At 38.3% G+C, this 24,702-nt stretch overlaps 1 protein-coding gene across 4 annotated transcripts in view; it reads left to right on the forward strand.

Annotated features, from left to right (window-relative positions):
• Window positions 1–21,676, forward strand: part of LOC134817598 (brefeldin A-inhibited guanine nucleotide-exchange protein 3-like) — a 31,441-nt gene extending 9,765 nt beyond the window's left edge. The window contains exons 9-38 of one of the 4 annotated variants that reach the window (XM_063826814.1): window positions 184–285; window positions 1,829–1,970; window positions 2,169–2,347; window positions 2,563–2,693; window positions 3,118–3,222; window positions 3,407–3,526; window positions 4,023–4,097; window positions 4,623–4,734; window positions 5,119–5,208; window positions 5,356–5,472; window positions 5,733–5,828; window positions 9,789–9,881; window positions 10,145–10,321; window positions 11,706–11,835; window positions 12,614–12,717; window positions 12,815–12,871; window positions 14,363–14,478; window positions 14,880–14,900; window positions 15,419–15,569; window positions 15,762–15,831; window positions 16,003–16,165; window positions 16,445–16,559; window positions 16,754–17,023; window positions 17,229–17,305; window positions 18,684–18,807; window positions 19,282–19,400; window positions 19,601–19,739; window positions 19,940–20,049; window positions 20,226–20,318; window positions 20,760–21,676. In XM_063826814.1, the coding sequence (XP_063682884.1) occupies window positions 184–285; window positions 1,829–1,970; window positions 2,169–2,347; window positions 2,563–2,693; window positions 3,118–3,222; window positions 3,407–3,526; window positions 4,023–4,097; window positions 4,623–4,734; window positions 5,119–5,208; window positions 5,356–5,472; window positions 5,733–5,828; window positions 9,789–9,881; window positions 10,145–10,321; window positions 11,706–11,835; window positions 12,614–12,717; window positions 12,815–12,871; window positions 14,363–14,478; window positions 14,880–14,900; window positions 15,419–15,569; window positions 15,762–15,831; window positions 16,003–16,165; window positions 16,445–16,559; window positions 16,754–17,023; window positions 17,229–17,305; window positions 18,684–18,807; window positions 19,282–19,400; window positions 19,601–19,739; window positions 19,940–20,049; window positions 20,226–20,318; window positions 20,760–20,820 (3,459 nt within the window). In that variant the 3' untranslated portion in view covers window positions 20,821–21,676. The remainder of the gene's footprint in view (window positions 1–183; window positions 286–1,828; window positions 1,971–2,168; window positions 2,348–2,562; window positions 2,694–3,117; window positions 3,223–3,406; window positions 3,527–4,022; window positions 4,098–4,622; window positions 4,735–5,118; window positions 5,209–5,355; window positions 5,473–5,732; window positions 5,829–9,788; window positions 9,882–10,144; window positions 10,322–11,705; window positions 11,836–12,613; window positions 12,718–12,814; window positions 12,872–14,362; window positions 14,479–14,879; window positions 14,901–15,418; window positions 15,570–15,761; window positions 15,832–16,002; window positions 16,166–16,444; window positions 16,560–16,753; window positions 17,024–17,228; window positions 17,306–18,683; window positions 18,808–19,281; window positions 19,401–19,600; window positions 19,740–19,939; window positions 20,050–20,225; window positions 20,319–20,759) is intronic. The other 3 variants (XM_063826815.1, XM_063826816.1, XM_063826817.1) reach the window with 3 other exon arrangements.
• The last annotated feature ends 3,026 nt before the right edge of the window (window positions 21,677–24,702 follow it).

Below are 24,702 nucleotides of genomic sequence, written 5' to 3' on the forward strand. Positions count from 1 at the left end.
ACCACCCTAGTTACAACTCTAGTAACCACCCTAGTTACAACTCTAGTAACCACCCTAGTTACAACTCTAGTAACCACCCTAGTTACCACCCTAGAAACCACCCTAGTTACCACTCTAGTTACCACTAACCACCCTAGTAACCACTCTAGTAACCACTAACCACCCTAGTAACCTATTTCTCAGGTACAGAAGAACACCCAACCTACCTCCCCCCTTACACCTTGTCAGAGATTTGCACGTTTCCTTCTTTCAGGAACCTGGGAGGAAATACTTCAAGTCTTACAGGTAACATTCATTGCATTTCACCATTGCATTTCACCTCATTGGCAATCATTTTTGCGAAATTTAGAATTTTGGATTTTGGTTCTGACGACGATATAATGGTCCTGAAGTTAGATTTACCACTGAAATGGTCAAGTTTTGGTACAGGAATGATGATTATCGTAGACTTCATCATTACATTACGATTTTGAATCCTATTCTCTAAATTTCTGGATTTGAATACTTCACAGCATTCCGATTACCACCTCTCTGAACTCTAATTACTTTTGAATTTTGGAATTCCACGTGATATTTATAACGTTCTCCCTAAGATCATGGGTATAAATTGTAGTAAAATGTAGGGATTGAGTAGGGAATATTCAGGGGTGAGCAGGGAATATTCGGGGGTGAATAGGGAATATTCGGGGGTGAGTAGGGAATATTCGGGGGTGAGTAGGGAATATTCGGGGGTGAGTAGGGAATATTCGGGGGTGAGCAGGGAATATTCTGGGGTGAATAGGGAATATCCGGGGGTGAGTAGGGAATATTCGGGGGTGAGTAGGGAATATTCGGGGGTGAATAGGGAATATTCGGGGGTGAGTCGATTAAAACTCTCATCTACTCATCAACAGTGAAATGTTTAATCTCTCATCATCTTCACAACACATCTGTTGCCAAATGTACAGACTATGAACATGCCGTATTCTGCCGTTCTGCCGATGAAATAATTATGAGATTATAACTAATCTGTACGTTAATACACGCCAAGCAAACCATTAAGTCTGCCTTAAACTCTCCACCAATCAAATCACCGCATTTTCACGACTACCCAATCAGAACGGTCTATTTAGCCCACGTGGGTATCCATTAACCAATCAGAGAGCTCTATTGAGCCCACGTGTGGAGGTAGTTTCCTGAGTTGAGATACGAGATTGGTATAATTGTTCAGTACATGCTCTCATTACAGAACATACACACTCGTGGTTATTACTAATGTACCGCAACTAGACTCGGTGTGTAGTGTACTACGTGTGTACAGTTGGAGAGAGAGAGGGTTAGAGGTTTAGAGTCTGTGTGGTAATCGGTTAGATCGTGGTTTATATTCCAAACTTGTAACTTTCTGAGTGTAAGTCACAACATATTAGGATAGATTTCAGCCGATAACCTGTGCCAGTTACAAATGATTTTATCATTCTTATAAATGGTACCAGATACTCCCAGATTAGTTGTTGGTTTGTACATGTATCGACTATTGTGTACACAAGACTTGCAGTTTAAACACAGGTCAATGTCTCAATTTACAAACATCATGAGAATATTCTGAGGATGTATTATTTGGCGCACTCTCAAAATCAAACCTCTGATGACCTGTGCCTTTTAAATGTAATACAGTTGCTACACACCGCACACGATAATAATTCTACCTCATAGTAATTCTAAGGAAAGTATCTTCATGCAATACTTCCGTACCCCCACCTCCCTCTTGGTCAAGAAAAAAGGAGCTAAAATCTGTACATTCCAGCAACTGTTAGAACTTAGAGACACAAGGTAAACCTGTACATTTCAGAATCCTATTGAAGCACCACACAAGTTAAAAGCACGACTGAGTGAGGTTTGGGCGGGTTCCAAGTCCCTGACTACACGAACTGATCTGATATGTTGCTGTTTAGACGGTCTAAGGAGAGCTGCTACTCTGTCTTGCAAGCTAGGTAACTAATTTACTGATCTTGTAAATTTAGTTTAACTTTATAAGTTTATATCAACCCATGGCAGATGACTGCTTGGAGTAGAGTTTACTTACTAAGATAATTAATCGCATAATATTATCTCAACAATTCATTAAAACTGTTGTTCAGTCAGCTGGCTCCCAACTCTCTGACTCTCTGACTCATATCCTCAATTTGCAGGAATGCAGAACAAGTGTACAACAGTGATCTCCCACCTGGCTAACATCTCCTGCAGTAGTGTCAAGAGACTCAGTATCCACAAGGAACAAGCTACAGTCTCCACTGACAACGCAGAGCTGCGCGTCGCCCACGTGCTCAGTATGGACGCTGTTCTTAATGTTGGATTAGACGTCGGGCAGGTGGGTTGACTTGTTGAAGATAACCATGTTTTGGTATTCTTTTAGTAGGTAAATGTTTCAGAGTTATCGCTGAAACCTGGTTGGTTGTGTTCACCTGAATATAGCCACTAGCGGCTAGCCAGGAATCTTAGAGCGGTTATGACAAAAGGACAAAACTGAAATAAATCAGCTTTACCCATTCCACATGGTTGTTATCTAACTTATCTCTCTCTTAGTTTGAACCGAAGTGTTGGAAGCATGTGTTCAAGTGCTGCGCGTACATCTCCCTGTTGGAGCACACCAAGTTCGCACACAGTAAGAGTGAGGAGACTGTCTCCACCACCAGCACCAGTGGTGGTACTCTCAGGTTATCACACTTTCACTTTCTCTTTCACTTTCTCTTTCACTTTCTCTTTCACTTTCACTTTCTCTTTCGCTTTCGCTTTCTCTTTCACTTTCTCTTTCACACTATCTCCACTCTCCACCACCAGCACCAGTGGTGGTACTCTTAGGTAATCACACTTTCTCTCTCACTTTCTCTTTCACTTTGTCTTTCACACTGTCTCCACCACCAGCACTAGTGGTGGTACTCTTAGCTAATCACACTTTCTCTTTCACTTTCCTGATGATAAGACAATGGAGCTATTGATCTGGGGAATATTTTTTGATCATTATAAACAACACATACTCTGGGCTAAAGTTTAACCATAAGTGCTTTATTGATTAAAAGCGCTTCTTTACTAGTTGCAAACGCGACTAGAATGTATGAAACTAATGAAGTAACCAATCAGAGAGCTGATGATGTCGGAGGAGGCGTCAGAGGGAGGAGTAGCGGAGCTGTTACAACAGGAGACTCAACAGTTCGATATCACCAACACTCCTAGGGGACTCTTCAGGTAGGTGGACCTTAGTATATGGCCAGGGGCGTTAGTAAGGGTTATTAGCACCTGAGGAGGGAGGCCGGGGGAATAGAATTACTAAAAGTTGAATAAGGGTTGTTAAATTCCATCAGCGGCTTTCTTTCATCGTGCCCCAAAGCCTCTATCCCATCAATATTGACTATAATCAGTAACCTCTCAGTGGAACGTACAGTGGAGTACTAAATAACGAAGTCAGCACTAAAGCTGTAGCTCTCCTCGCCTCCTCAGCTGACAAACTCTTCAGCTCCGCAGTCTCTCACCTCTCTACTGAACCCCTCAGGTATGTTGGAATGTGGTGGCTTTACTGCTGTGATGTTTAATCGTGTTCTCGGATAACCTAAATGGGTGCTCTTGGTGTATTGGAGCGGCTTTGATCGTGGGAATAAAGTGCAGAGAATTAACTGATGTCATGGACCCGCGCCATCCCACGATCCCAGAGATATAAAACCTTACCAAACTATCACCATCCCCTGAAACTAATATTAAAACCTTACCAAACTGTCACCATCCCCTGAAACTAATATTAAAACCTTACCAAACTGTCACCATCCCCTGAAACTAATATTGAGATATAAAACCTTACCAAACTGTCACCATCCCCTGAAACTAATATTATAAAACCTTACCGAACTGTCACCATCCCCTGAAACTAATATTGAGATATAAAACCTTACCAAACTGTCACCATCCCCTGAAACTAATATTATAAAACCTTACCGAACTGTCACCATCCCCTGAAACTAATATTTTTTCACTAAAAACTGTTTCCTCTTCAGCGGAGGGTTAGGATACTGCTGCCTTCGGGGCAGTCTGGCTTGTAGATCTACCCCCAAGAGTCAGGGCCCATTAGGGTAATAACCAAACCCCGCTCGTATATTCATGTGCTTCATGCTTTCGTGCGTTTTATGAATGTGCTTTCTGCTGTATCCCCTGAAAAATATATGTGTCAGATGTGTGACAAATAATGTTGTTATGAATATGTCTCAATGAGGCGATAATTATACCATCAAATTCTATGTTGAGATAATAATCTATGAATTCTACTGTTAAATGGCCGGTCACATGTATTACTGAAACATGTGTGATTTTGTTAAATAAACTAAATTAAGTTGAATTAACTAAACTAAAACTAAGTTAAAACCGCTTTGTAGCTGGCGCTTGTGGCTTTTCTTTGTTTATCACCAGGTGTGCTTTTCAGCGGAATTCCTGGTATCAGTGTTTAAAATATGGAGAGCATGTCCCAGTTACCATGGTAACATGATAAATGGTTTACACTATACTTAGCGTACACTATACGATGCTATTACCTCTAATCGGACCTATATTTATGTTTATCTGTTTAACAAATGAAGTTTAACTATTTCCCCCCTTATCAGCTCGTTCTTGGAGGCATTAGTAAAGTCTTCACAGATCCAGCTGTTCGGAAGACCCCTGGAGCATTCTGCTTCTCCGAAATCCACGAAAGCCATGAGCAGAACACTACCACCGGTATGTATCGAAAATGAGACTCCTTATTATAGATTCGATCAAACGGATTATATAACAAAATGTTTATTTCCCGGTGCTTGTATTTTGGGTTTCTTCGATTGTTCAACAACATTCTACTCGGGAATAAATCTTCTTACTATTAGATCAAGTTGAATGGCAACGATGAGTATTGATGACTGCGTTCGCAATTCAGAAAATTATTTTCGTTTGGTTATAGGTGTGGATTCTGATAGGGAGGTGAAGCATATTTTTTGACACGTGACAGAAATTAACGAATCAGCTTCCACTATAATTGGCCCGTCAAACCCAGAATCACTGTCACATGTCAAAAAAATATCACCTCCCCAGTCCCCACCAGAATCCTCACTTACACACATTCACCAGGTAGCGACATCTGTGTTACATCTGCACAGACTGACTGAACTAGTACTTCTCTGCTCAAGAAGCTCACACTCCCTACTCAATATGATGCAGGTAAAACATTTCCTTGTGTTTAAAAACTTTGTTTTTTCCTGAGGCTACATTTTTAGGAACAAATATAGGATGGTTAACAAACTGCCAATACAACGCAATGCCGTGTGTGTGTGAAATAACATGCCACTATTTAGTTCTATTAAACAGGTGTGGTCGATAGTATCGACTCACTTTACAGAAGCAGCCTGTCATGCAGATAGAACCATCAGTAAGCTCGCCATCACCAGCTACCACCAGATCCTTACTGAAGTTATGAGAAAACGGGTTAGTTCAGTGGATACCAGTTGTATGTAAAGTCTTTTGTTTGAGTTCTAAGCCTTTTAGGAATTATGTTTTCATCTTTGTGAAGATTTTGTGGAAATATAAAGGATTTTATATTACATTTTGATAAAGATTTAGTCGTTATTTCAAACCAGCACGGAGTACACCATCCAAATATTTCAAATATCTGTAATATTTCAGGTTGAGTTGCCACACTTTTCCTTCCAATATCTGTAATATTTCAAATATCTGTAATATTTCAGGTTGAGTTGCCACACTTTTCCTTCAATGAGACGCTGTTGAAACCTATGGAGGATATGTTGAGTCTGGGGCTCTGTGACATGGACACTCAGGACCAGGTAATACTTCCCATTTGAACAATTAACATTCCTTTAAAACATGGAAACATTCTTTTAAAACATTGAAACATCCCTTTAAACTGTTAAACAGTTATTCAAACATCTCTCTCCACAATCTCCAAATTTCGCAACTTTCTTGCGTTTTGCAAGTTACACAATTTTTAAAAACGTTATGTAGTTATACAGGAATCATAATACCAAATGTGGTAATGCTGCCCAGTGCACATTATTATTCAGCAGTGAATTGCTATAAATGGGTCGTCATAATATAATAATGATTATGATAAATATCAAATTTATATTAAATTGCTCCGACCTCGACCTCCAACCTAATTCAAAGTTATTTGAGAAATAAGGATTACTTAAATAGTTACTGTACAACGCCTTCGTTTTATTCTAAAGTTATATGATTGAAATGTATTGCAACATGAATGATGACGATAAGGCGATTAGTAACATTATTAACAAGGGAACGTCATGAGTCATAACCAAGGTTGTCACATGACACAGGGTTGTCACGATGAATGGGTTTGATTTTAATGAATGTTCTTTAACAGACATATTATTACGAATGTGCTGAGTCAGGTTTCATTACCAACAGAAAGCTTAATTCTCACTCTCGTTGACCGTTGTCCTGTATAGTGTATATGGACACGTTCATTGAAGTTTGAGGATATTGGTAAATATTAGTGACCCTACTAAATGGCACGATGATGTAAAATGTGTCACACTATAAAACTATATAAACCCTCAATGGTTAGGATAATCGTTTCATCCTCTAGATAAACTTTGTCGCATAACGATATCTTTATCAGACGATAAGATATCGCTTAAATGCGGCCGGCAGTGAGTTGTAAACTTTGTCACACTATAAAAATGTGACAGAGTTTATATGGACCCCTTGTTGCCGTGTTTGACCAAATTTTCGAATTTCAAATTTATAGGATAGTTGCATATGACTATTATCTACATATTTAGCGACTTTTTTCGTTAAATGGTAGCACCATGTAAACTCCGTCACACATTTAAGAAATTTATATGAGGGATGTTTATGCATCCTGACAAGAAATGCCGAATAGTCTAGCATTATTTTGTGAGCTGAATGTGTTTGGAATTGTTCACATATTTCATTGTTATAGGCAAATACAAATACAGAAGGCAGAAATAGGTAAATTTAGTCACATAAATTTGTATGATATCTCAACATGTGTGAAATTGAGTAAATATTAGTATACCAACTTAAACACCCTATATTACGTACTATGGATCAATTAACAATATTTCAACCATACGCCGGTCATATAAATTATTATATGGCAGTGATATGTTAACATTGGCAAAATTTCAACACCTGAACAGGGTAAAAATTTGTAAATTTCGTCACAAAAAAAATATTATAACTTTATTTGCTCCGTGTTGGCAAAATAACTAATTTATCGACATAGTGATGGTGATAAAGTAACATTATATACTAATTGAGGTATGATTCTTCAAAATAGGGGCAAGAAATGTAAATTTCGTCACATCAGCCATAGCATTAGTTAGATAGATTTTCTTTCATATCAACTGCCCTTATTATAGCTAGAATGGATTTATACAGGAAATATAGAAACCCATGCCCATTTTTCATCACATTGAAATTATACTGTTGGTCTGTTGGGGCAGGAAAAGTAAATTTCGTCACATTTCGGTAAATTAGTGATATCAAACTCAGCATTGTTAAACTTGGGTTCTGATCTGCTGAAAAATAACCAACCAATAATTCCTGGAAGAAAATTGAATTTTAACTGAGGTATGGTTCTTTAAAATAGGGGCAAGAAATGTAAATTTCGTCACATACGTAATTTTAAAATTTAGATAGATTTTATTTCCTACCAATAGTCCTTATTATAGTCGGAATGGATTTATACAAGAAATGTAGAAACCCATGCCAATTTTTCATCACATTGAAACTATACTGTTGGGGCAGGAAAAGTGAATTTCGTCACATTTCAATAACTTAGTAAAATTAAACTCAGCATTGTTAAACTTGAGTTCTAATTTGCTGAACAATAACCAACCAATAATTCCTGGAAGAAAATTGAATTTTAACCGAGGTATGGTTCTTCAAAATAGGGGCAAGAAATGTAAATTTTGTCACATACGTCATTTTAAAATTTAGATAGATTTTCTTTCATATCAATAGTCCTTATTATAGTTAGAATGGATTTATACATGCCAATTTTTCATCACATTGAAATTATACTGTTGGGGCAGGAAAAGTAAATTTCGTCACATTTCAGTAACTTAGTAAAATTAAACTCAGCATTGTTAAACTTGAGTTCTATTTTGCTAAACAATAACCAACCAATAATTCCTGGAAGAACATTGAATTCTAACCGAGGTATGGTTCTTCAAAATAGGGTCAAGAAATGTAAATTTCGTCACATACGAGTACGTCATTGTAAAATTTAGATACAATTTCTTTCACGTGAACAGTCCTAATTACAGTCCGAAATGATTAATACAGAGATACAGGAAATATAAAAACACCTGCCCATTTTATAATGTATGTATAACAATTGTAATATGTTAATCACAGACTATTTCATTCTATAATCATTGCTTCCAAATTTAACCTATTTATGATGTCTTATCATTTTGTGACGATGTTTACATCAACTGCCCTATACTTGAATCAACTGTATCCGTGTATCGTCCTTATATAGAGTTTTCCCGCAAAATTTAACTTATTTACGATGTCGTATCATTTTGTGACGATGTTTACATCAACTGCCCTATACTTGAATCAACTGTATCCGTGTATCGTCCTTAGATAGAGTTTTCCCGCAAAATGTAACCTATTTACGATGTCGTATCATTTTGTGACGATGTTTACAACAACTGCCCTATACTTGAATAAACTGTATCCGTGTATCGTCCTTATATAGATTTTCCCCGCAAAATGTAACCTATTTACGATGTCGTATCATTTTGTGACGATGTTTACATCAACTGCCCTAGTATACTTGAATCAACTGTATCCGTGTATCGTCCTTATATAGAGTTTTCCCGCCTTCCACACCAAAATCAGATATAAATGATTTCGGAAATTCACCCAGAATTTCAAATTCCATATAATGTGACAGAATTTACATCATTTCCCAATAACCAAGTGCATGTATTAGCTAACTTTTCAAAACAACATATTTTAGGGCTATGATTGGCAGAAGAACCATCAAATAATGAGTTGAAAGGGTTTTAAGGACACCTCACAGTAGAAAAGAGGTCTCGTATTCTGAGTGTGACAAAGTTTACGAAATATTGCCTTAAAGCCGTTCGATCCGTGCCCTTTAACCAATGTTGTATCATAATTGTTAGATTGACCTAATCTACTATATTTCAGACCAAGGAATGATAATTGGGCAGCTATGGTAAACAATGTCACAAAAATGTGACATTTTTTACATTATAGTGCCTAAAAGCAATACATTTTATTTCTGAGCAGTGCATATGGGAGTATGGGTCACGTGGCTAATGTTCAGAACTTATGAACACGCTAGATTAATAGATGCTAAAATTAAGCCACTATCGTCGAAAACGCTATTTTAGAAATTTACCAATATCCTCAAACTTCAATGAACGTGTCCATATACGCAAACTGTTTTCCACATCACATTAAGAGTAAAACCACATTAAATGCATTGTATGATTTCACGCCTCACGTTTCAAAACTGTGCTAAATCACTTTGCAAAGTTGCGTGTGGAATCACAATAGTGGAATAGAAAACTGCAAAATGTATTAACTTTACACGGGAATTTGGAAACATTCCAGAAAATTATTTAGCTCGGTGTTACTGTAATTAAAACAATAAAAAAGATAGAAAGTATCTTTTAAACTCATCCATTAGTCTAACTGTTTCAAAATTCCACGTTTAAATTATAAATTCTTTCAAAATGTTTAAATTCTAATTGTTTCAGATTGTGAGCTGCCTGTGCGAGTTAGCTGAAGCTAATGCTCGGGAACTGAAGAGTGGGTGGAAAGCTCTCTTTAGATCACTCCGGAGTGTCAAGGTAACCCTATTTAAGTATTTAACTAGGGGGATTTAACTTATTTAAGTATTTAACTAGGGGGATTTACATTTTAACACAGTTGGTCAATATCCAAAGGGACGCGTTTAGATATTTAGATATTTAGGTTTTACTTTAATATTATCGAGAGCCAATTTAATGGTATGAAAGTCAAGTCTGGTATTACAAATTCCATTCTCTAAGACGTTGGACAAGTTTAAATTCCTTTATAACTGAACTCTAACCGAAGATACCCCGTTATCCAGGTGCCGGTATCTAACGAAGAAGACACATGGACCACACCCGTGTTCGAAGTGGTGTCTGTGGTGCTGGAGCGCGATGATGTGTTCATATTCGCTGATGCCATTATCGACTGTGTTCTGTGTCTACAGAAGTTTATCTGTAGTGGCTCCGTTCAGCAGAGCAAGGACACTGTTTATCTGGTCAGTTTTAGACTAAAATAACTACTTTTAACATTGTGGCTGTTTTATCGCGCCAGGTAGCGCAGTTGGTTAGAAAACCAGCTTTGCAATCGTGAGGTTGCTTTGTAATCGTGAGGTTGCGAGTTCGAATCCCGCTGTCTGCCTGGTCGTGGGGTGAGCGTCGTTAACGTTCAGCTAAGGATCATGAGTGGTCTATGCAGCCCCCCGGTCTACTCAGCCGAATTCTCGAGAAATCGGGTGTGAGGTTAAAAGAGGAGCTGCCCACACACTACCTTAACCGGCTGCCAGTAATTGGCTGGTTACACTTGTATAACAATGTGACTGTTGGAATACTCCGAAGTAAAATAAGTGTGTAGATTTTTAAAATCTACTAGATGATCTAGTGAATTTTGAGCTGTTGAGAACCACGCCAATCGGGAACCTCTCATTCCGGGCTCCCGCCGCGCAGGTATCACATCATATTGCCCAACCAGAAAACAACAATTTCAAAGTTTGGCACCGGTAGTCTCTTCTGTCTCTTAATAAGTTTCACGTCTTTGTGTTTTCAGTCTCGACTTTACTTCATCGCATCATGACTAAATACTAAAGTACACGGAGTACTATAGTGCTACGGGGCGGAGTTTGTTGACATACCACCACTATTGTGCACCAAATAAATATATCTATTATATTGGTTCCGATGTAATGAGGGACAGTCTAAACTTCAAAAGTTTGAGAGCTGGAAGATTAAACAATTTTTGGTTTTGGTTTTGGTTTTGGTTTATAGAGCTGCACGCCACATGGGTGGGCGACAATTGGTTAGCTCCTCAAATTCAGCCCTCGGTGCAAGACCGACGATAATGAAACTTCTAGATAATTAAACAATGTAGTTGAGATTTGAATCTAAAGGATTGAGACATTCAGGGCAAATGAACGAGCGAGGACTATTGTTATGCAGCTGTTACGTACCAACTCAAAAACGGTAACTAGGTAAAATTGACAGGTTCTTAGTTGTCCGGCAGCCGCGCCAACCCATGTCCCATACATGTCATTTATTGAGTTGGTGGATAGATCACTGAAATTGCGCGTGAACACGTGTGATAAGAATGAGCCCCAATCCTCATTAATTGCTATCTTTTGTAAAGCTTCTTTTGTTAGGTGCCTTTCCTTACAATAAACACAGTGTAGGGACTAGGTACACTGTAGTTATAGACTACTAGCATGATATCCTAATATTGTTATAATAGTAAAACCCCGATTTACCTTGGAGTTTGGGGAAAAGAGACCATTCACGGTAAATTAGGGTTCGTGGTAAATTAGGGTTCGCAGTAAATTGGGGTTCGCGGTAAATTGGGGTTCATGGTAAATCGGGGGTTTTTCCAATATAAATAAGACCCACATTCAGGACCAGAAGATAGAATCCCACAACGCTAGATTAGCAGTGCAACTCGGACTACCCTCCCTCAAGTACCTTTCTCGGATAGCGACCATGTTATCCATCATGTATGGATTGGAACAGAGACCTTTCTTCGCAGGTAAATAATATCTCACTGCTACAACACTTATTGGAACTATGTTATAATCATGAGACCGGGTATCTCAATCTAATTGCAAGATCAGTGGAACGGTAAATCTCCATCTAATAGATCTTATCTGTTGAACTTTCGGCATAAACCATCATTTAGTTACCATGTGCCAAAACACTTTGCACCCCCTAATCCCTTGCTAACTAATCGTAGAACGGTGTGATCCAGGTGGATATTAGAGTTGAGGTGTTCAATGTGTTACCAGGTGTTTCACATTGCGTTACCATGCATACCATGTGCTAATCTTCACGTTACCATGCATACCACGCACGTTACCATGAGTTACCATGCTCCCCCCCCCCCCCCCTACACCTTACCACCCCTTCTACAGTAATTATATACTCTGGACAGTGGAGTCCGGTCCCTACTCATCTCTACAGAAGTGTATTATATAACCCACACCCTACAGCTTAATGAAAATGACATGATTTGGATCAGTGAGCTGTTCAGCCAGAGTGTACACTTTACCATGTCTCATCTGTACGGTAATGATCCAGGATAACGCTACAGATGAGGGTTATACACGGTGTAGTCAGTAGTGGTGCAGCAGGGGCTGACATTTACTTACACATTTTGTCGCCCAGTGAAGTAAAGCTTATTAATGGGTATTTCTATGTTTCAGGGGCTGACATTTACTTGACATCTCGACTAAGGGCATTATGAGAAAGAAGACACATTTTGTTGCCCAGTGAAGTAAAGCTTATTAATGGGTATTTCTATGTTTCAGGATCTGACAGGATAAAAGTGCCTGCTGTGGGACTGAACGGAGAGGCTGGGAGCAGGGCTCTCTTCGACTTCCTTCCTTATAATGATAACAGTGGCTTGTTGAAGGTCAGTTACTTTCGCTTTCACTACTTTAACTCTCTGTTCCACACCCATTTTATCACCTCTATACTAAGATTCTGTATTTAACACGTTTCTTGTTCAGGTGTGGTGGATCATGATAGAAGGAATGTGCGGCACCGTGCTGCAATGTCACCAGCAGGTATGTTCCTATCCTCGGTAGTTCAGCAGGTATGTTCCTGTCCTCGGTAGTTCAGCAGGTATGTTCCTGTCCTCGGTAGTTCAGCAGGTATGTTCCTATCCTCGGTAGTTCAGCAGGTATGTTCCTGTCCTCGGTAGTTCAGCAGGTATGTTCCTGTCCTCGGTAGTTCAGCAGGTATGTTCCTATCCTCGGTAGTTCAGCAGGTATGTTCCTGTCCTCGGTAGTTCAGCAGGTATGTTCCTGTCCTCGGTAGTTCAGCAGGTATGTTCCTATCCTCGGTAGTTCAGCAGGTATGTTCCTGTCCTCGGTAGTTCAGCAGGTATGTTCCTGTCCTCGGTAGTTCAGCAGGTATGTTCCTATCCTCGGTAGTTCAGCAGGTATGTTCCTGTCCTCGGTAGTTCAGCAGGTATGTTCCTATCCTCGGTAGTTCAGCAGGTATGTTCCTATCCTCGGTAGTTCAGCAGGTATGTTCCTGTCCTCGGTAGTTCAGCAGGTATGTTCCTATCCTCGGTAGTTCAGCAGGTATGTTCCTGTCCTCGGTAGTTCAGCAGGTATGTTCCTATCCTCGGTAGTTCAGCAGGTATGTTCCTGTCCTCGGTAGTTCAGCAGGTATGTTCCTATCCTCGGTAGTTCAGCAGGTATGTTCCTGTCCTCGGTAGTTCAGCAGGTATGTTCCTGTCTTCGGTAGTTCAGCAGGTATGTTCCTGTCCTCGGTAGTTCAGCAGGTATGTTCCTGTCCTCGGTAGTTCAGCAGGTATGTTCCTGTCCTCGGTAGTTCAGCAGGTATGTTCCTATCCTCGGTAGTTCAGCAGGTATGTTCCTGTCCTCGGTAGTTCAGCAGGTATGTTCCTATCCTCGGTAGTTCAGCAGGTATGTTCCTGTCCTCGGTAGTTCAGCAGGTATGTTCCTGTCCTCGGTAGTTCAGCAGGTATGTTCCTATCCTCGGTAGTTCAGCAGGTATGTTCCTGTCCTCGGTAGTTCAGCAGGTATGTTCCTGTCCTCGGTAGTTCAGCAGGTATGTTCCTGTCCTCGGTAGTTCAGCAGGTATGTTCCTGTCCTCGGTAGTTCAGCAGGTATGTTCCTGTCCTCGGTAGTTCAGCAGGTATGTTCCTGTCCTCGGTAGTTCAGCAGGTATGTTCCTGTCCTCGGTAGTTCAGCAGGTAGAACAGAATGATGCTTTGTTTTGTGTTAAGTAGAAATCTTCTGGCGGATAATGTGCAAACAATGTGGGGAATATAATGTTTTTATAATCACAATCTCTCTATTCGTACTATTCGTACTATTCGTACCAGTATGGTTTAAATATGTTATGTCACCACGAGGAATCAGATAACTGCCTACATCTGGTTCAATCCCCCGGACGCCCCCCCCCCCCCCCCCTCCTGACAAAAGGAGGAGTTACTAAAATGTCAGTTGTATTCATACAAGTGAATTTTGCTTGCACAATTACATTTCTAATAAATTTAATATTCACCGTCTCCCCACTAACAGGTACAAGCCCAGACTATGGAGACAGTGTACAGTATGTTGCGAGCACTAGCTATAATACCTGGCCCACAGTTCCAGATATTGGTCATGTGTCACCAGCTGTTCCCCATGCTCACCAGGTAAATAGTGCACAAAAACCCCCAAATGGGGGCCCTGTAAATTGCATCTTCCTTGTCCCGTAACTCTACCATTTAACCACTTACTACTTACTACTTACTACTTACTACTTACTACTTACTACTTACCACTTACCACTAACCGCTCACCACTTACCACTTACCACTTACCACTTACCACTTACCACTTACCACTTACTACTTACTACTTACCACTTACCACTTACCACTTACCACTTACCGCTCACCACTTACCACTTACCACTTACTATTTACCACTTACCACTTACCACTTACCACTTACCACTTACCACTTACCACTTACCACTTAACACTTACCACTTTGAGGATATTTTCAGCTTTTTTCTCGCTTTAAATAATATCTTTCTACAACATTCCTACAGCGGTTTAGAAAACATAAGTGGGTATGTTGACATTGCAAACATTTCGATTAAAATCTAACTTTTTCCAGAACTTTCTAAAACTTTGGAATGATCTATAACCCCTATAATATCAACTCCTTGATCCCATATATTCTGAATGGCTGATTTCAAACATTAACTTGTTTATGATTTATAACTTAAAAGATATTCTCTGACTGTTATCATTTCAATCTAATTCTTTCTCTATCACGATTTCTGATTACGAGGAAATTACCATCATTTATTCTTGTTCCAACTTTCATTTATACTCTGGGTGCTCTGCTGCGACATAATTCGCGTTCTTTTTCATGACACTAAAATTGCACCTTGCATGGCAATAGCTCAATATTACTTCAGAAGCATGTCTCGACTAGCCGGGTAACGTCTAAAACTTAAAAACTAGTTAAATTAACGGCTCCATATATTTTCGAAACTAACTGAATATTAAATTAATTAAAGACTTGAAGTTAATCACAACGCTCATAAAACATGAACCTGGCCTCATCTTGCCTCATTTACAGCTGGGTAAAGAGAAGTTCGCGGTTAAAGTGGGTTCATAACGAGAACATGGAGTCTAACTTTAAACACGCGTGTGGTTTAGCGATAGAGCTGGTCAGTGAGACCATTACCTCACTGAAACGAGAGAGGGATAGATACGACTTCGATACAGAGGTGGGTCACGTGATTAAAATGTTATTATTTCATAATTATTGTATAATCAGCTATTAGGCTAGTTTGTAAACGTTTCTTAGTCTGGAGAATGAAGATAATTAGCTATTTCATATTCTGTAAGACCTTATATTATTTATTCTGCACTTGCAACGGGGAATGTTAGTAGAATGTCTGAATGTTACCGCCCCACAGGTAGCGATTAACAGCTTACTACAACATGTCATGGTTCTCCTTAACGCCTGTGTCAAACAACCACTTGAAGGTAGAGTACTAGAGTACACTCAAATCATGGGTCAAGTTGTCTATGTTTGTATTGGATTTGAACCAAACTTGAGTCGTAAATAATGTTCGTACCTGAAATATCACTAAAATGCTATCTCTAACTCCAATCAGGTGCTGCTACAACACTAACAACCTACTATAACGCCCCCAGGTATAGCACGTGTAGGTTGCAGCTGTATCCGTCACCTGCTCTTCACGACTGGTAAACAACTGGGTGATCACCTGAACGTGGTGTGCAGAGGACTGGCTGATGCTTGTAATGGGAGTCTGGAGGCGGTGCACTTGGTGCTTATACCGTTCACTCAACCTAACAGGTAATGCATCTTACAAACTTTATGTGTTTCTTCAAAATCGAATGTCACGCGATTGCTTGGCTTTACTTATTATATCCTTATCATTTTGAGTCAAAAAGACTTTATACCAACCCCCACCCCCACCCCACACTCCTCTGCCCCCTCCCCCCCCTCCCCCCCCCCCCCCCCCCCAAACCCCCACCCCCACTCCTCTGCCCCCCCCCCCCCCTCTCCCCCACCCCACACTCCTCTGCCTCCCGGCCCCCCCCCCTCTCCCTACATCACAACTTCTTATTACAGGCTAGATGGTGGAGATAATGGGTTAGTGCGGGTATATGCTAGAAAGGACACTCCTAGTGCAGTCGCTAAACGTCTCAGTACCCTAACTCAACAAGTCTTCCTCAACGAGCAACAGGTCAGTTCCAGTTTATAATGTACAATACTTGAGTTTCTTGACTACAAGTATAACTGTTTATATATATACCGGTTTTTTCAGGATTTACCTCTAATTCCTCCTTTTACTGCCTCAAAGTATTCCAATCTCACTAACCTAGCTTCAACCCTCTCCCAAGCCTACACTTATTATCCCACTAACCTCCTCCTCCGCAGTACTCTCAGGTTGACATGCTCAACAAAGAAAGCATAGGTCCCACCCCTGAAGAGAAAGTAGAGCAATACATGAGGAGCTACGTGATAGCCTGGCCCGCTGACAGACTCTCTAACAAACCCTCTAGAGTCCCCTTCAGTGACCTGGTTATAGGGCTCCTGGCTCACTCGCTTCTTGTTCAGACTATTAATGATCTGTTTGTCGGGGACAAGCATCCCACAACTAAATCTACTACTGGCTTTTCTGAGCTGCTTAAAGTTCTGACTCCTCAGGTTGGTGGAACAAACATGGTTTTTATACCCTTTTTTGTTTGTTTCACATCAAAAACTTATGCCATCATTATGGAGTTATCATATTTTGAGCTAAACAAAGAATTGTGAGTTGTGACACAATTTGCTTATTTTTGATAAATTTGATTTGCCTAACACTCACTTTACTCATAAAATGTTTGTTTTATTTAACTGTTGTATTTAACAGACGATGTCGATGCTGTTGGACGCAGTGTGGGACAGCTATGAAGTGTGTATCGCCTTTAACCACAGACCTGGGCTAAGGTGAGGGTAGTTTTATGTGTATAATATGTGTATAATATGTATATAATATGTGTATAATATGTGTATAATATGTGTATAATATGTGTATAATATGTGTATAATATGTGTATAATATGTGTATAATATGTGTACAATATGTGTATAATATGTGTATAATATGAGTATAATATGTGTATATGTTTATAATATGTGTATAATATGTATATAATATGTGTATAATATGTGTATAATATGTGTATAATATGTATATAATATGTGTATAATATGTGTATAATATGTGTATAATATGTGTATAATATGTGTATAATATGAGTATAATATGTGTATATGTTTATAATATGTGTATAATATGTGTATAATATGAGTATAATATGTGTATAATATGTGTACAATATGTGTATAATATGTGTATAATATGTGTATAATATGTGTATAATATGTGTATAATATGTGTACAATATGTGTATAATATGTGTATAATATGTGTATAATATGTGTATAATATGTGTACAATATGTGTATAATATGTGTATAATATGTGTACAATATGTGTATAATATGTGTATAATATGTGTATAATATGTGTACAATATGTGTATAATATGTGTATAATATGTGTATAATATGTGTACAATATGTGTATAATATGTGTATAATATGTGTATAATATGTGTATAATATGTGTATAATATGTGAATAATATGTGTATAATATGTGTATAATATGTGTATAATATGTGTATAATATGTGTACAATATGTGTATAATATGTGTATAATATTACTAACATTACACGACACACGTCTATACTCCTATCAACCACATAATATCATGTAACAAACGTTATAATAGGGTTCACATTATAACAAATATTATTGGTTAACATCTACAACAATGCGTTAATGAAAGTTGACGTATTCTCCCAAAATTCTAAACCTCATGACTCTTCAAGCTTTCAAGAACAATATTCAAAGGACCTCGTTACTGGCGTCGCCCCCCCCCCCCCCGCCCCCCCCCCCACGTTGCTCTCTCTGGCGTTACTGGCACGTTACATAGTACACTCACGTTGCTCATTACAATTTACTGGCATCCCCCCACATTGTATACTCACTGTGTACTGTGGCTGGTTTATACACTATATTATGTAGTGTCTTTAGTGATAATAGTACACTCCGCCCCGCCCTTTACCAGAGTGTTACTACAAATCAGGGTACAGGTCATAGGTCCAGAGGAGAGAGGGAGACTTCAACATTAATCGATCTTAGAGGGGCCCTAATAAGCTAATACCTCATTATATTGATATAACGATCTGAGTGTTGTCACAAACTGACAAACTGACAAACTGACAAACTGACAAACTGACAGGTACACGTTTCCAGGTACCTGATACAGAAGGTGGGGTGTCTGAACGATTACACACCGGGTCTGGTGAAGCAAGCACAGAAGAGTTACATCACGTATATTAACACTATTCTTTATCTGAGGATTAACGTAAAGGAGCAGGTAAAAATAGTTATTTCAGCTTTTTATATACCTCTCTACCAGAATCCACATCTATTAGATTCTGGTAGGGAGGTGAGGAACATGTTTATTAGATGTGTATTCTGGTAGGGAGGTGAGGAGCATGTTTATTAGATGTGTATTCTGGTAGGGAGGTGAGGAGCATGTTTATTAGATGTGGATTCTGGTAGGGAGCTGGTGAGGAGCATGTTTATTAGATGTGGATTCTGGTAGGGAGCTGGTGAGGAGCATGTTTTTTAAGCGTGACAGCGATTAATCAGCTTCCACTATTGAGCAATCAAACCCCAGAATCACCGTCACGTGGCAAACAACAATTCTTCACCCCTGTAAAATTTATCAGTAAATTCTAATATAATCTGTCAGTGCTGGTGTTTGAACTGCATCTATATCGTCACTGTGCGTCAGTAGGCATTGCACAAGAAATCGCAATCCCTTAATATTAACTTACTCCTTTAGAAGCGGGAGAAAGAGGAGGAGGAGGGAGAAGGAGCTGAAAGGAGCGAGGAAGGAGGAGCACCGAAGACGATTCAGAAGAGTAGTGGTAATTACAGTCATGCTGGTCTCAGCTTAGAAAGGTTCGTTGCTTGCTTCTTTACTCTTGGCTTTAAAAAGTTAATGCCTGTTTTGTATGTCTGATATACTCTAGAGATTAACGTGACATGTTAGGTTCACAAGGATTTTTTGAGAATTTTTTTCAATTCCTTTTAATACTTTGATTTTGATTGATTTAATTAGTTAATTATTAATAAAGTACTGAACATTCCACCTCCTCCAGTATTGATACCTCGTGGGAGGGAATCCTGGACACGTGTCTAAAAGAAGCTAGTTGTCAGCTGTGCGCGGCTTACTCTCTTATGTACAGTACTCAGGGTCAAAGTAGCATTCTCAAACACAAACCTGTTCTTAACAAGAAGGTCAGCTTTAATTATTTACAAATAATATAATTACTAATAATTCTGACCTAGCTCACATTTGACTAAGATTTTAGGGAACATTCGGATATTTGTAACTTTTAAAATGTTTCAAAATGTTTATGTCCATACCAAATCTTCCTGTGTTCCAACATTTTAAATGGCGTATAATTGATAAATTAATTGATTAATTATATTTACAGGGAAGTAAGAAGGACCTGACACTAGAAGAGGACCCTGAAGCGGTACAGGAACGGTTTTCAGTTAACGATATCGAACATTGGACCAGTACAGTTGTCTCCGTACTCAACATGTTAGTCTCTTTATCTCTCTTTAATTAATGTATTTAATATTATCACAACTTTACTACTAGTCTGTTTATTTTAACTTATATTCCGGCTGTTTAGGTCTAAAACAGCCGGAATATTCAATTGTTAAGTTAATATATCAATAACTTTGCATTGTTAGTAAATGTAACAAATTGTTCAGGTATTACGGATTATCTGACGAGATGTTCAGATTATTACTGCCAGCCATCTACCCCTCGACTATAGAGTTGTGTGTTAACGTTACAGATAACAGGTAACTAAAGTTACTTAGTAACTCAAACTGAGTAATAACTAAATAACTTAGTAACTTAAACTGAATAATAACTAAATAACTTAGTAACTTAAACTGAATAATAACTAAAGTTACTTAGTAACTTAAACTGAATAATAACTAAATAACTTAGTAACTTACTGAATAATAACTAAATAACTTAGTAACTTAAACTGAATAATAACTAAATAACTTAGTAACTCAAACTGAGTAATAACTAAATAACTTAGTAACTTAAACTGAATAATAACTAAAGTAACTTAGTAACTTAAACTGAATAATAACTAAATAACTTAGTAACTTAAACTGAATAATAACTAAATAAGTTCAGCCGAGTGAACATTTCAGTGAACCTTTATTCCTTATTTCCAATCTTCTCTCCGGTTATAACAAATTTACCCTAAAATAACCCGATTATCCCAGGGTTCGGTGTGCTGTGAAGAGTATTCTAGAAAAAGTTGGAAGGTTGAAGTATTTAGTATGAGGACCTGATAAGTGGACTTGTGATAGAGTGCAGGCAAACAATGTTTTATTTGATAGTTTCTAAAATATGATGTATTGTTGTATTTAAATGTGTTGTTAATTTTAAATCTGGAAGAATGTTTTACGAGTCTAGAAATTATTATTGATTAGATTGGAATTTACATTAATTTGTCATTGCATTGAATATGTATGTCTGTCATCGGCAAAGTGCCAAGAAAGTATTTGTTTCGTAATCTAGTATAATGTATAGATCTATAATAATCTAGTATAGATCTATAGTAATCTAGTATAGATCTATAGTAATATAGTATAGATCTATAGTAATCTAGTATAGATCTATAGTAATCTAGTATAGATCTATAGTAATATAGTATATATCTATAAATCTATAAAGATGAAGTGACTAGTATCTATATTAATAAATAATGAGTAACAAGCAAGCTGGCCTTGTTTGATAGATATGTTAATAACTGTTTACATTTAAATTATTATTGCTGATAAGTTTACCAACTATTTGATTTTGTTTTGCTAAAATTTCATTGTACTAAATCGTTATTGAATTGTTATAACATTTGAAATTCTCTGCTTTTGTGTCTCCTAACAGGTAATACTTAAAAATCTCTCAATATAACTTGTCTTGCAAGAACTTTTATTTTAAGAAACGCGTTAATAGAATATTCCTTAGATAATTGTAATAAACTTAATTCCTAAAGACTAAGTATAGACTAAAAGCTTACAACCAAGAATTAAGACGACAATACATACTCAAGCATACGATTTGTGCATACATTTACACGATTTGTGTACCATTATACGATTTGTGTATAATTAATAATTACAAGAATTCAGGATTGTGTATAATAAATGTATGATTTGTGTATAATTGTACACAAGTTTGAGCTGAGGAGGAAGTGAGTGGGATGGTTTCCTGAAGGTATATTGAGGCACATCACGCTTCAAGCCACGTGCTGTTGAGCTGGCATAATGTACTCGAAAGTTTCTTCAAAACTTAGAAAAAAGTAAAAGTCAGAAATGTACTGCTTTGAGTTAGATTTTGTCGGTAGTTTTCCGTATTTTGTCGACATGATCCACCAAATTTCGACACAAAATACCTCTAACATTAAGTAGGGATTATCTAATCCTTGTAAGTATTGATTAGATATCTCAGAGGCACAAACAAGCCCCTTGGATGTAACAGGAGTCATACTTTCGACATAACCTTTGTTTTAAGTGGCCCAACCCTGTAGATGCGACTTTTACCCTATGACTAAGTACTAACACATAACTTTGGCCTGTTGCAGCTCTTAGTTCGTCTCAAAAATGAAATTACTATTGCGCAATCATTGAAAAAGGTGATTATATTTGTAACGCGCTGTGACAAAATTGTAGTTCAACTTTTCATCTCTCTTGTTCACGAAGATGGCAATAATTAAATAATATTGATCGATCTATATTGCGCGCGGCAAATCACGTGATCACATATGCGCGGCACGCATATTTAGTATTTACATACATGCAAGTGCCAACTCCAAACTAATCAATTTGCCCTCATATCAACCGAATGCTGATATTCAAATATCTAGATACATTTGACATTTGTTCGTCAATCGCCGCCAACAGTCTCTTCCCAAGTATGGGCCTACATTTCTGTTTCATCAACCTCTTTTCTATTCCTACTTTGATTTCCAACTGTTTCCTTAACCTCCTCTTGCCTCCTTCTTTGAGTTTCATCTGTTTCTACCGTTTCGGAGATTGTATGAGCATTAATGATGGGGGGGTACTCTTCTCTGGGTCACGAAACACGAAAATATCGCAAAGATTTCGCTTTAATGAAATTCTTAAAGCTTCTTATGGAAATTGTGTAAATGAATACATTGGTAATGTTGTTCAAGTATGGAATGCATTTACAAAACATTTCCATTTTAAAGTAATTATGATTACCATCATAAATCACCTCCAGGACGTATTGTCCAAAAAAGCGCTCCTACTAAATCGCTCGCCCAAATTTTAAGAAAATTCTTGTGAAAAGGCCCTTTGGGTATGCAATTGATCAGGATCGGTGTATTTTTGGACGCTGATTCCGAATCATCATGTTTTACTAGCCTGTCACGTGACCAAAACGGTTTTTTGCCCATAACTCTCCAGGGAAGCATTTTTACCCTACGTCATGGGGGTGATTCGGAATCAGCGTCCAAAAATACACCGATCCTGATCAATTGCATACCCAAAGGGCCTTTTCACAAGAATTTTCTTAAAATTTGGGCGAGCGATTTAGTAGGAGCGAGAGTTTCGACGATACAGGGGGAGCCGCGCACTCGTGCGCGGCGGGTCATACAACGTATGACAAAAAATTAGCTGATCTCCCTTGTCGGTGAAATGACTCAACCTCACAGCGATAACTATCAGCCAGGTACCAGAAATCACTACTATGAAAGTGCAGAGCAGCACTTCACTCAATACCACGATTGTTGATTTCTTAAACAATTCCTTTTCTTATGAACAGGTCGCAACTTAACAGCTGATAATAGTACATTACGCTAATTTGATCTTTTTGCAGAACAAATATTAAAACAAGGGCTAATGAGGCTGCCCACATGCAGCTTGCTAGAATGTGACCTTGTCGACTAGTCCATCTTGCACATCTGAAAGGAAACAGCATCGCAACAAGTTTAGAACAGCTCATACTCATAGCGCCAGTAGTCAAAAGAGCAGTACAAGAAGAGAGAAACGGTCTGGAGTACCCTTGTAAATCACAAAAGTTTTCTCCTAACAACCAACGGTCCGTGATGGCAGCCAAGCAAGTGGGGAAGAGAATAACGAGTGTAGTTAAGAGGTCGAGAACTGCAACGTGTTGAATCAGCGCAGTTGTTATCTTGCCCAACCTAATTGCTTTATGTTTAGTAGCTATTAAGATGATAGTACTTCCAATCAGTCCAATCAGTGTACCAAGAAGGAAAAATGTTGAGAAGAGTGAACGGGCCAAAACAGGGTTTACTTTGTTATAAAGCCAACAGCTGTTATAGTAGTACATCTCGTCTCCTCCAAACAGGCTGTACTTGTTGGAAGGGGCCATATTTCTCCTGTTTTTATTGCTAAGGATACAAGATCTTCCGTTCAAATTCTGGGTAATCAGTTTATCAATTAATAATTTAAGATCATGAATAAATTCAGTAACTACTGATATGAAGAGGATTTGCATATCCTATACACTTACAATTCGCCTACAAATACTCCATACGAAGGTTTCACAGGTAAGCCGGAGCGAAGTCTAAGATTAAGAAAAGTAACGACATTAAAAAATGTTAAAACAGGGAGTTCATAAGTCTGAGTCATTGACTTGTGAGCCGATCAGATACTCGGGGTACAATTTTGCTCGTATACTTTTGGCTCACTGGCGCAGATAAATGGATTACTGGTTTAGATCTCTGGCTCAGTACAGACTCAAAATTTTGGCTCACCGAAACTAAGTCTTGGCTTCGCGGATCTAAGTCTTGAGTAGAAGACATTCGCTTGGGATTGTTATTATTCATACAAGAAACATATCAGAATTCTCTTCAAGAGGGAGGAGAATGTACTGACAGCGGTAGCAGTATCTAAATTATTCATGAAATTGAAATGAAGCTTTGAAGATGAAACGAGGTAGTCTCTCTATCTCAGCGCCATGGCCACTCCTTGAATAATATATTTCACTGCCAATCGTATAAACATTAAACATAGTGATAGAGATTCAGCGGAATGACAAGCTGAGCACCGACCAGTGAATTTAAGTCTTGAGTACAAATCTTACAATTGCACTGGATTGTTATTATTAATACAACTACAAGAAACATATCAGAATTCTCTTCAAGAGATAGGTGGTAGCCACACAAAAGGAGGGAGGAAA

This window comes from Bolinopsis microptera, chromosome 6 (genome assembly GCF_026151205.1).
Source record: "Bolinopsis microptera isolate Bmic1 chromosome 6, MBARI_Bmic_1.0, whole genome shotgun sequence".
Classification (NCBI taxonomy): domain Eukaryota; kingdom Metazoa; phylum Ctenophora; class Tentaculata; order Lobata; family Bolinopsidae; genus Bolinopsis; species Bolinopsis microptera.